The sequence below is a fragment of the Thalassophryne amazonica genome, chromosome 17 (genome assembly GCF_902500255.1).
Source record: "Thalassophryne amazonica chromosome 17, fThaAma1.1, whole genome shotgun sequence".
Taxonomy (NCBI): Eukaryota; Metazoa; Chordata; class Actinopteri; order Batrachoidiformes; family Batrachoididae; genus Thalassophryne; species Thalassophryne amazonica.
In genome coordinates, this window is record NC_047119.1 from 33,620,130 (window position 1) to 33,633,202 (window position 13,073).

At 48.8% G+C, this 13,073-nt stretch overlaps 1 protein-coding gene and 1 long non-coding RNA gene across 2 annotated transcripts in view; one reads left to right on the top strand and one right to left on the bottom strand.

Moving 5' to 3' along the window:
* LOC117529379 overlaps window positions 1-13,073 on the top strand; it is an 883,736-nt gene that overhangs the window by 393,960 nt on the left and 476,703 nt on the right. The window lies entirely within an intron of this gene.
* Window positions 1-13,073, bottom strand: part of LOC117529366 (rab GTPase-activating protein 1) — a 176,219-nt gene that overhangs the window by 39,128 nt on the left and 124,018 nt on the right. The window contains 1 exon segment of the mRNA XM_034192126.1: window positions 10,377-10,487. Within this exon segment, the coding sequence (XP_034048017.1) occupies window positions 10,377-10,487 (111 nt within the window).

Below are 13,073 nucleotides of genomic sequence, written 5' to 3' on the forward strand. Positions count from 1 at the left end.
ACTCCATAATTAACCTTAGTCTGTGAAGAAGATTCCCCATTTACATGAACAAATTGTAATCTATTAGATAAATATGATTCAAACCAATGCAGCACAGTGCCTTTAATACCTATGGCATGCTCTAATCTCTGTAATAAAATTTTATGGTCAACAGTATCAAAAGCAGCACTGAGGTCTAACAGAAAAAGCACAGAGATGAGTCCACTGTCTGAGGCCATAAGAAGATCATTTGTAACCTTCACTAATGCTGTTTCTGTACTATGATGAATTCTAAAACCTGACTGAAACTCTTCAAATAGACCATTCCTCTGCAGATGATCAGTTAGCTGTTTTACAACTACCCTTTCAAGAATGTTTGAGCGAAAAGGAAGGCTGGAGATTGGCCTATAATTAGCTAAGATAGCTGGGTCAAGTGATGGCTTCTTAAGTAATGGTTTAATTACTGCCACCTTAAAAGCCTGTGGTACATAGCCAACTAATAAAGATAGATGATCATATTTAAGATCGAAGCATTAATAATGGTAGTGCCTTCCATGAGCAGCCTGGTAGGAATGGGGTCTAATAGACATGTTGATGGTTTGGAGGAAGTAACTAATGAAAATAACTCAGACAGAACAATCGGAGAGAAAGAGTCTAACCAAATACCGGCATCACTGAAAGCAGCCAAAGATAACAATACGTCTTTGGGATGGTTATGAGTAATTTCTTCTCTAATAGTTAAAATTTTATTAGCAAAGAAAGTCATGAAGTCATTACTAGTTAAAGTTAAAGGAATACTCGGCTCAATAGAGCTCTGACTCTTTGTCAGCCTGGCTACAGTGCTGAAAAGAAACCTGGGGTTGTTGTTGTGAAAGTGTAGGAACACGGACCCACAACAGGGGGCGCAAATGAACGGACAATGGAGAAGGTGACTAACAAGGTTTTACTGTTGTGAAACGTGCACAACTAATACAACAATTGACAATGTGGAGGTAAGCCGAATTCCACTGGTGTCGTGTGGGCAGACTCGAAGGTAGGAGACGTCCGTCCAAGTCGAACCGGAACCACCCAGGTTTCCTCTGCCACCGAACCCTGGAAGTACTGGAACCGCCAAGTCCCGAATTCCCAGGTGGCCACTGCCTCCGCTCGTCGGATCTGGTACTGCTGGCAAGAAAACAGTAGACACACAGGTGTGGGTGCGGCTGCACCCAGTAACACAGAGGAGGGGAGAAGTCGCCTCCACCTCACGTCACAATGCTGCAGGAAGGTGAGTACTTATCTGAAGCTACGGCTTCTTGTAAACAGCTGTCCTGCAATGCTCAACAAGGAAGACAATATAATAATGTACGAAGTACAGCAGAGAACGTTACCTTTATCTTAAGGCGATATCTCGGCACTGAGGTGGAGACGCCGTCCTACTGATATACCTCCGTGCTGAGTGGAACAGCTGTGTCCAGTGATGGGTGACAGCTGTCACCCAGGCTGCTCCCATAAGGTGGCAGCGCCCTCTGGTGCCTGGAGCCCGCACTCCAGGCAGGGCGCCCTCTGGTGGTGGTGGGCCAGCAGTACCTCCTCTTCAGTGGCCCACACAACAGGACCCCCCCCCCAACGGGCGCCTCCTGGCGCACGACCGGGCTTGTCCGGATGGCGACGATAGAAGTCGGCCAGGAGGGCCGGGTCCAGGATGAAGCCCTTCTTCACCCAGGAGCGCTCCTCGGGACCATACCCCTCCCAGTCCACCAGGTACTGAAAACCCCGGCCCATCCGACGGACGTCGAGGAGCCGGCGCACAGTCCAAGCCGGTTCCCCGTCGATGATCCGGGCAGGAGGTGGTGCCGGACCCGGGGTGCAGAGGGGTGAGGTGTGATGGGGTTTCATCCGGGAAACATGAAATACTGGATGGATCCGCAGCGAGACCGGAAGCTGGAGCCTCACTGCGGCGGGGTTGATGACTTTGAGGATCTTGAAAGGTCCGATGTATCGTTCCTGGAGTTTTGGGGAGTCCACCTGCAGAGGAATGTCCTTGGTGGACAACCATACCTCCTGCCCAGGACGATACGTGGGGGCCGGGGCCCGCCGCCGGTCTGCATGTTTCTTCGCCCTCGTCCGGGCCTTCAATAAAGCAGAGCGGGCGGCACGCCACACCCGACGGCACTTCCGTAGGTGGGCCTGGACCGAGGGCACACCGACCTCTCCCTCAACCACCGGAAACAGGGGGGGCTGATACCCCAAGCACACCTCAAAAGGGGAGAGGCCGGTGGCTGACGACACTTGACTGTTGTGGGCGTACTCGATCCAGGCCAGGTGGGTACTCCAGGCCGTCGGGTGCGCGGCTGTCACACAGCGTAGTGTCTGCTCCAGTTCCTGATTGGCCCGCTCTGCCTGCCCGTTGGTCTGGGGGTGGTACCCGGACGAGAGGCTGACCGTGGCCCCCAGTTCCCGGCAGAAGCTCCTCCAGACGTGCGAGGTGAACTGGGGGCCGCGATCGGAGACGATGTCTGATGGTATCCCATGCAAACGGACGACGTGGTGGACCAAGAGGTCCGCGGTCTCCTGGGCCGTTGGTAGCTTCGGGAGGGCCACGAAGTGGGCCGCCTTGGAGAAACGGTCCACTACCGTGAAGACGACGGTGTTTCCCTGGGACGGCGGGAGGCCCGTGACAAAGTCCAGGCCGATGTGGGACCAGGGGCGATGTGGGACGGGCAGCGGCTGTAGCAACCCTGAGGTCTTTTGGTGGTTGGCCTTGCCCCTGGTGCAGGTGGTACAGGCCTGGACGTAGTCCCGGACGTCGGCCTCCAAGGACGCCCACCAGAAGCGCTGCCGGACGACTGCCACGGTCCTTTGCACCCCAGGGTGACAGGAGAGCTTAGAACCGTGACAGAAGTCCAGTACTGCAGCTCTGGCTTCCGGTGGGACGTAGAGTCTGTTCTTTGGTCCGGTTCCGGGGTCCGGGTCATGGGTCAGGGCCTCCCGGACGGTCTTCTCCACGTCCCAGGTGAGGGCGGCCACGATAGCGGACTCCGGGATGATGGGATCCGGGGGATCCGACGGTTCCGTTTTGACTTCGTCTTCGTGTACCCGGGACAATGCATCCGATCTTTGATTCTTGGTCCCGGGACGGTAGGTAATCCGGAAGTCAAAACGGCCAAAGAACAGTGACCAGCGGGCTTGCCTGGGGTTCAGCCGCTTGGCGGTCCTGATGTACTCCAGGTTCCGATGGTCAGTGAAAACCGTGAATGGCACGGCTGTTCCCTCCAACAGATGTCTCCACTCTTCGAGGGCCTCTTTCACAGCAAGGAGTTCCCGATTGCCGACGTCATAGTTTCGTTCAGCGGGGGTCAACCTGCGGGAAAAATAGGCACACGGGTGAAGGACCTTATCGGTCTTCCCGCTCTGGGAGAGCACCGCTCCTATCCCTGAGTCCGAGGCATCCACTTCAACCACTAACTGGCGGCTAGGATCGGGCTGCACCAGAACTGGTGCAGACGAAAAGCGCCGTTTCAACTCCTTGAACGCGGCTTCGCACCGATCCGACCAGGTGAAGGGGATTTTTGGTGAGGTCAGGGCTGTCAGGGGGCTAACTACCTGACTGTAGCCCTTAATGAACCTCCTGTAGAAATTAGCAAAGCCGAGGAACTGTTGCAGCTTCCTACGGCTTGTGGGTTGGGGCCAATCTCTCACCGCCGCAACCTTGGCCGGATCAGGGGCGACGGAGTTAGAGGAGATGATAAACCCCAAGAAGGACAAAGAAGTGCGATGGAACTCACACTTCTCGCCCTTCACAAACAGGCGGTTCTCCAACAACCGCTGTAGGACCTGACGGACATGCCGGACATGAGTCTCAGGATCCGGGGAAAAGATGAGTATATCGTCTAGATACACGAAGACGAACCGGTGCAGGAAGTCCCGCAAGACATCGTTTACCGATGCTTGGAAAGTCGCGGGAGCATTAGTGAGACCGAACGGCATGACCAGGTACTCGAAATGACCTAATGGGGTGTTAAATGCCGTCTTCCATTCGTCTCCCTTCCGGATCCGAACCAAATGATACGCATTCCTAAGATCAAGCTTGGTGAAGACTTTGGCTCCATGCAAGGGGGTGAACACTGAATCCAACAAGGGCAACGGGTATCGGTTGCGAACCGTGATTTCGTTCAACCCCCTGTAATCAATGCATGGACGAAGCCCGCCATCTTTTTTGCCCACAAAAAAGAAACCAGCACCCATCGGGGAGGTGGAATTCCGGATCAACCCGGCAGCTAATGAGTCCCGGATGTAGGTCTCCATTGATTCGCGTTCCGGCCGTGAGAGGTTGTACAGCCTACTGGACGGGAACTCACTGCCTGGAACCAAATCAATGGCACAATCATACGGGCGGTGGGGAGGAAGCGTGAGAGCCAGATCCTTGCTGAACACGTCAGCGAGGTCATGGTACTCCGCCGGCACCGCCTTCAGATTGGGCGGGACTCGGACCTCCTCCTTAGCGTGGGAGCCGGGAGGAACCGAGGAACCTAGACACTCCCGATGGCAGGTCTCGCTCCACTGTACCACTACCCCGGACGGCCAATCGATCCGGGGATTGTGCTTTAGCATCCAGGGAAAACCCAGAACCACACGGGAGGTGGCCTGAGTTCACAAAGAACTCGATCACCTCCCGGTGGTTACTGACACCACCAGAGTTACTGGAGGTGTCTTATGTGTGATCGGTGGGAGTAGGGAGCCATCTAGTGCCCGAACCTGTACAGGCGAGGTAAGAGCCACCAGAGGGAGCCCTATCTCCCTGGCCCATCTGCTGTCTAGCAGATTCCCTTCAGAGCCCGTGTCCACCAGTGCTGGGGCCTTCAGGGTTGAATCCTCATACAGGATTGTGACTGGGAGTCGTGTGGCAATGTGGGTGTGTCCCACGTGAATGTTTTGGCCCACCCCTGGCCCAGTCTCTAGGGGCGGGCGTTGGAGTTTAACCGCTCGGGGCAGTCGTTTGCAAGATGCTCACTCGAGCCACAAACAAAACAAGCTCCATAGGCCCGCCTCCTTTGTGCTCCAGGTGCCCTAAATGTTGCCCTGCTCGTGTCCATAGCTTCGTCAGCAGGGGGGGCCGTAGGCGCACAGAGCGCAGGAACAGAGGAGCGTGGGGAGGGCGGAGCTCGGTCGGAACCGGAAGGGAGAGGGACGACGCGTGCCTGGCCACGCCCTTCGCCTCGTTCCCGACGGCGTTCTTCTAACCGGTTGTCGAGTCGTATGACCAGATCGATGAGCCCATCTAAGTCCCGCGGTTCGTCCTTCGCCACCAGATGCTCTTTTAGGACCAGTGACAGTCCGTTTACAAAGGCGGCGCGGAGGGCAGTGCTATTCCAGCCGGATCTCGCCGCCGCGATGCGGAAGGCGACTGCATAGGCAGCTGCGCTCCGACGCCCCTGTATCATTGACAGTAGCGCGGTTGAAGCGGTCTCTCCTCTATTGGGGTGGTCGAACACTGTTCTGAGCTCCCGCACAAACCCATCGTATGTATGAAGGAGCCGTGAGTTCTGCTCCCAGAGCGCTGTAGCCCAAGCGCGTGCCTCCCTGCGAAGCAGGTTTATTACATAAGCTACTTTGCTAGTGTCAGTCGCGTACATCACGGGACGCTGTGCGAAGACGAGCGAACACTGCATCAGAAAATCCGCGCACGTCTCCACACAGCCTCCGTACGGTTCTGGAGGGCTTATGTAAGCTTCTGGGGACGGAGGAAGGGACCGTTGAACGACCAGTGGAACGTCACTATCACGCGCAGGGTCCTCGGGAGGGAGAGCCGCAGCGGCGCCCGGAGGGCGCGCTTCCACTTGTGCGGCGAGAGCCTCCACCCTGCGGTTTAGGAGAACGTGCTGCTCGGTCATTAAATCGATCCGAGTGGTGAAAGCGGTGAGGATCCGCTGCAACTCACCGATTACCCCTCCCGAAGACGCCGACGCGCCCTGTTCTTCCATTGGCCGTTCAACAGCCGGTTGACGCCCCTCGGGATCCATGACGCTGGCCGAGATATCCTGTTGTGAAAGTGTAGGAACACGGACCCACAACAGGGGGCGCAAATGAACGGACAATGGAGAAGGTGACTAACAAGGTTTTACTGTTGTGAAACGTGCACAACTAATACAACAATTGACAATGTGGAGGTAAGCCGAATTCCACTGGTGTCGTGTGGGCAGGCTCGAAGGTAGGAGACGTCCGTCCAAGTCGAACCGGAACCACCCGGGTTTCCTCTGCCACCGAACCCTGGAAGTACTGGAACCGCCAAGTCCCGAATTCCCAGGTGGCCACTGCCTCCGCTCGTCGGATCCGGTACTGCTGGCAAGAAAACAGTAGACACACAGGTGTGGGTGCGGCTGCACCCAGTAACACAGAGGAGGGGAGAAGTCGCCTCCACCTCACGTCACAATGCTGCAGGAAGGTGAGTACTTATCTGAAGCTACGGCTTCTTGTAAACAGCTGTCCTGCAATGCTCAACAAGGAAGACAATATAATAATGTACGAAGTACAGCAGAGAACGTTACCTTTATCTTAAGGCGATATCTCGGCACTGAGGTGGAGACGCCGTCCTACTGATATACCTCCGTGCTGAGTGGAACAGCTGTGTCCAGTGATGGGTGACAGCTGTCACCCAGGCTGCTCCCATAAGGTGGCAGCGCCCTCTGGTGCCTGGAGCCCGCACTCCAGGCAGGGCGCCCTCTGGTGGTGGTGGGCCAGCAGTACCTCCTCTTCAGCGGCCCACACAACAGTTGTTCTTATTTTCTTCAATTAGTGATGAGTAGTAAGATGTCCTAGCTTTACGGAGGGCTTTTTTATAGAGCAACAGACTCTTTTTCCAGGCTAAGTGAAGATCTTCTAAATTAGTGAGACGCCATTTCCTCTCCAACTTACGGGTTATCTGCTTTAAGCTGCGAGTTTGTGAGTTATACCACGGAGTCAGGCATTTCTGATTTAAAGCTCTCTTTTTCAGAGGAGCTACAGCATCCAAAGTTGTCTTCAATGAGGATGTAAAACTACTGACGAGATACTCTATCTCACTTACAGAGTTTAGGTAGCTACTCTGCACTGTGTTGGTATATGGCATTAGAGAACATAAAGAAGGAATGATATCCTTAAACCTAGTTACAGCGCTTTCTGAAAGACTTCTAGTGTAATGAAACTTATTCCCCACTGCTGGGTAGTCCATCAGAGTAAATGTAAATGTTATTAAGAAATGATCAGACAGAAGGGAGTTTTCAGGGAATACTGTTAAGTCTTCAATTTCCATACCATAAGTCAGAACAAGATCTAAGATATGATTAAAGTGGTGGGTGGACTCATTTACATTTTGAGCAAAGCCAATTGAGTCTAATAATAGATTAAATGCAGTGTTGAGGCTGTCATTGTCAGCATCTGTGTGGATGTTAAAATCGCCCACTATAATTATCTTATCTGAGCTAAGCACTAAGTCAGACAAAAGGTCTGAAAATTCACAGAGAAACTCACAGTAACGACCAGGTGGACGATAGATAATAACAAATAAAACTGGTTTTTGGGACTTCCAATTTGGATGGACAAGACTAAGAGTCAAGCTTTCAAATGAATTAAAGCTCTGTCTGGGTATTTGATTAATTAATAAGCTGGAATGGAAGATTGCTGCTAATCCTCCGCCTCCGTGCTACGAGCATTCTGGCAGTTAGTGTGACTCGGGGGGTGTTGACTCATTTAAACTAACATATTCATCCTGCTGTAACCAGGTTTCTGTAAGGCAGAATAAATCAACATGTTGATCAATTATTATATCATTTACTAACAGGGACTTAGAAGAGAGAGACCTAATGTTTAATAGACCACATTTAACTGTTTTAGTCTGTGGTGCAGTTGAAGGTGCTATATTATTTTTTCTTTTTGAATTTTTATGCTTAAATAGATTTTTACTGGTTATTGGTGGTCTGGGAGCAGGCACCGTCTCTACGGGGATGGGGTAATGAGGGGATGGCAGGGGGAGAGAAGCTGCAGAGAGGTGTGTTAGACTACAACTCTGCTTCCTGGTCCCAACCCTGGATAGTCATGGTTTGGAGGATTTAAGAAAATTGGGCAGATTTCTAGAAATGAGAGCTGCTCCATCCAAAGTGGGATGGATGCCGTCTCTCCTAACAAGACCAGGTTTTCCCCAGAAGCTTTGCCAATTATCTATGAAGCCCACCTCATTTTTTGGACACCACTCAGACAGCCAGCAATTCAGGGAGAACATGCGGCTAAACATGTCACTCCTGGTCCGATTGGGGAGGGGCCCAGAGAACACTACAGAGTCCAACATTGTTTTTGCAAAGTTACACACCGATTCAATGTTAATTTTAGTGACCTCCGATTGGCGTAACTGGGTGTCATTACTGCCGACGTGAATTACAATCTTACCAAATTTACGCTTAGCCTTAGCCAGCAGTTTCAAATTTCCTTCAATGTCGCCTGCTCTGGCCCCCGGAAGACAATTGACTATGGTTGCTGGTGTCGCTAACTTCACATTTCTCAAAACAGAGTCGCCAATAACCAGAGTTTGATCCTCGGTGGGTGTGTCGCCGAGTGGGGAAAAACGGTTAGAAATGTGAACGGGTTGGCGGTGTACACGGGGCTTCTGTTTAGAACTACGCTTCCTCCTCACAGTCACCCAGTCGGCCTGCTTTCCCGGCTGCTCGGGATCTGCTGGAAAGGAACTAACAGCGGCTAAGCTACCTTGGTCTGCACCGACTACAGGGGCCTGGCTAGCTGTAGAATTTTCCACGGTGCGGAGCCGAGTCTCCAATTCGTCCAGCCTGGCCTCCAGAGCTACGAATAAGCTACACTTATTACAAGTACCATTACTGCTAAAGGAGGCCGAGGAATAACTAAACATTTCACACCCAGAGCAGAAAAGTGCAGGAAAGACAGGAGAAGCCGCCATGCTAAATCGGCTAAGAGCTAGTAGCTGCGCTAAGCTAGCGGATTCCTAAAAACACACAAAGTGAATAATGTGTGAATATGATGCCACAAGCTTGGTGCACCTATCTTTGGACAGTTTTTCCCATTTCTCTTTGCAGCACATCTCAAGCTCCATCAGGTTGGATGGGGAGCGCTGATGCACAGCCATTTTCAGATCTCTCCAGAGATGTTTAATCAGATTCAGGTCTAGACTCTGGACTGGGCCACTCAAGGACATTCACAGAGTTGTCCTGAAGCCACTCCTTTGACATCTTGGCTGTGTGCTTTGGGTCACTGTCCAGCTGAAAATGAACCGTCGCTCCAGTCTGAGGTCAAGAGCACTCTGGAGCAGGTTTTCATCCAGGATGTGTCTGTACATTGCTGCAATCATCTTTCCCTCAATGTTCTTTTTCAGTCCCAGTTCCTGCTGCTGAAAAACATCCCCACTGCATGATGCTGCCACCACCATGCTTCACTGTAGGGATGGTGCCTGGTTTCCTCCAAACATGACGCCTGGCATTCACACTAAAGATTTCAATCTTTGTCTCATCAGACCAGAGAATTTTGTTTCTCATGGTCTGTGAGTCCTTCAGGTGCCTTTCGGCAAACTCCAGGTGGGCTGTCGTGCTTTTTACTAAGGAGTGGCTTCCGTCTGAACACTACCATACAGGCCTGATTGGTGGATTGCTCCAGAGAGGGTTGTCCTTCTGGTCACCTCCCTTATTCAGGGAGGTGACCAAGAACCCTATCTCCCCTGATCACTCAGTTTAGACACGTGGCCAGCTCTAGGAAGAGCCCTGGTGGAGCTGAACTTCTTCCATTTATGGATGATAGAGCACTGTGCTCAGTCGGCCCTTCAAAGCAGCAGAAATGTTTCTGTACCCTTCCCCAAATTTGTGTGACAATCCTGTCTCTGATGTCTACAGACAATTCCTTTGACTTCATGCTTGGTTTGTGCCCTGACATGCACTGTCAACTGTGGGACCTTGTATGTAGACAGCTGCATGCCTTTCCAAATCATGTCCAATCAACTCAATTTACCCCAGGTGGACTCCAGTTAAGCTGTAGAAACATCTCAAGGATGATCACTGGAAAAAGGATACACCTGAGCTCAATTTTGAGCTTCATGGCAAAGGCTTATGTACAAGTGATTTCTTATTTTTTTTTAATTTTTAATAAATTTACAAAAACCTCAAAAAACCTTTTTCATGTTGCTATTATGGGGTATTGTGTGTACAATTTTGAGGAAAAAACTGAATTCCATCCCATTTTGAAATAAGGTTGTAACATACAAAAAAAAAAAAAGTGGAATAAGTGCAGTGCTGTGAATACTTTCTGGATACACTGTATTTCATATGACTAGATCTGTAGCTCGTGTGTGTTGCTGGCAGGTGTCCCCATAAATGAAACGGCGCACGCACACACTTCTTCAAACATATTCAATGTCCTTGACTTACGTTGTCGAGGTCTTTGCGGAGAGCAATCTTACTGCTGACAAGTTCATGTGCCAGGTCATCGTTTTCCTGCTCCAAACGCATGTTCGCTTCTTGCAAACGCCGGTTCTCTCGCTGGACAAAAGATGGGGGGAGCACAGGGAGAAAAATGCAAAAAGAAGAGGAAAAAAGAATAATAACAGCAGGAGACAAACACAATGAAAGCAGAAGAATAACACAGGGGAAAGATTGGGAAACCGAAAGGGAGAACATACAGTACAAATGAAGAAAAGTGAAGTTACACCAAAGAGGAAGGAAAGTAAAATAGTCGAGGCAGCGTTTGTTAATCATAAAGAGGTCTGACTGAATGTGTAATAATCTCTTCAGCTAAGAACATCTTTACACAGTATAAGAGTCAACTGTAATGTTTAACTAAATACTACAAGAAAAAGAAGTTGCATTTAAAAGAAACTTTTAAAAATTAAAAATACTAGAAAATAGTCTTAATCCCAACATTAAACCTTTTAAAAAGACAATAAGCCCTCTACAATAAACTTCTGAAAGGGTTTATGTAATCACCTAGTTTGTCTGTGGTCAAGATTCTCAAAGAGGTTTTGCTATTTAGTCACATTTGTAGATGCAAAGAGGGAAAAGCGATTATATTTTGTGGATGATCAACATCGAGACTTTTTTCACCATAGAATTGGCCCTCATAGCTAGAAATGAATTGTGGGTCACTTTTCCTATTAAGTCAAACAGATCCAAGTGTGGCCCAGTTTTTTTAAGCAACTGATTCCCATTCCCAAACACAGAGGACATGATTTTTTTTTTAATTAACTCCTAAAGTATCTGGTTTGAATGATTCACTTCAGTTTGATTATAAGAAATTCATGTTTCCACCCAAGTTATGCAAACATTCCATTACAACATACAGTAGGGTTCAGAATAATAGTAGTACTATGTGACTAAAAAGATTAATCCAGGTTTTGAGTGTATTTCTTATTGTTACATGGGAAACAAGGTAACAGTAGATTCAGTAGATTCATCAATTTTGTGGAACAAACAGGTGCGAATCAGGTGTCCCCTATTTAAGGATGAAGCCAGCACCTGTTGAACATGCTTTTCTCTTTGAAAGCCTGAGGAAAATGGGACGTTCAAGACATTGTTCAGAAGAACAGCGTAGTTTGTTAAAAAATTGATTGGAGAGGGGAAAACGTATACGCAGGTGCAAAAAATTATAGGCTGTTCATCTACAATGATCTCCAATGCTTTAAAATGGACAAAAAAAAAAAAAAAAAACAGAGACGCATGGAAGAAAATGGAAAACAACCATCAAAATGGATAGAAGAATAACCAGAATGGCAAAGGCTCACCCACTGATCAGCTCCAGGATGATTAAAGACAGTCTGGAGTTACTTGTAAGTGCTGTGACAGTTAGAAGCACCTGTGTGAAGCTAATTTATTTGCAAGAATCCCCCGCAAAGTCCCTCTGTTAAATAAAAGACATGTGCAGAAGAGGTTACAATTTGCCAAAGAACACATCAACTGGCCTAAAAGAAATGGAGGAATATTTTGTGGACTGATGATAGTAAAATTGTTGTTTTTGGGTCCAAGGGCCGCAGACAGTTTGTGAGGCGACCCCCAAACTCTGAATTCAAGCCACAGTTCACAGTGAAGACAGTGAAGCATGGTGGTGCAAGCATCATGATATGGGCATGTTTCTCCTACTATGGTGCTGGGCCTATATATCACATACCAGGTATCATGGATCAGTTTGGATATGTCAAAATACTTGAAGAGGTCATGTTGCCTTATGCTGAAGAGGACATGCCCTTGAAATGGGTGTTTCAACAAGACAATGACCCCAAGCACACTAGTAAATGAGCAAAATCTTGGTTTCAAACCAACAAAATTAATGCCTCACACATGTGAGGCATTAATTTTTCCCTTGCTTTTCCCTTGCTCTCTTTGGCTGCTTTCAGTGATGCCGGTATTTGGTTAGACTCTTTCTCTCCGATTGTTCTGTCTGAGTTATTTTCATTAGTTACTTCTTCCAAACCATCAACATGTCTATTAGACCCCATTCCTACCAGGCTGCTTAAGGAAGCCCTACCATTAATTAATGCTTCGATCTTAAATATGATCAATCTGTCTTTATTAGTTGGCTATGTACCACAGGCTTTTAAGGTGGCACTAATTAAACCATTACTTAAAAAGCCATCACTTGACCCAGCTATCTTAGCTAATTATAGGCCAATCTCCAACCTTCCTTTTCTCTCAAAAATTCTTGAAAGGGTAGTTGTAAAACAGCTAACTGATCATCTGCAGAGGAATGGTCTATTTGAAGAGTTTCAGTCAGGTTTTAGAATTCACCATAGTACAGAAACAGCATTAGTGAAGGTTACAAATGATCTTCTTATGGCCTCAGACAGTGGACTCATCTCTGTGCTTGTTCTGTTAGACCTCAGTGCTGCTTTTGATACTGTTGACCATAAAATTTTATTACAGAGATTAGAGCATGCCATAGGTATTAAAGGCACTGCGCTGCGGTGGTTTGAGCCATATTTATCTAATAGATTACAATTTGTTCATGTAAATGGGGAATCTTCTTCACAGACTAAGGTTAATTATGAAGTTCCACAAGGTTCTGTGCTAGGACCAATTTTATTCACTTTATACATGCTTCCCTTAGGCAGTATTATTAGACAGCATTGCTTAAAT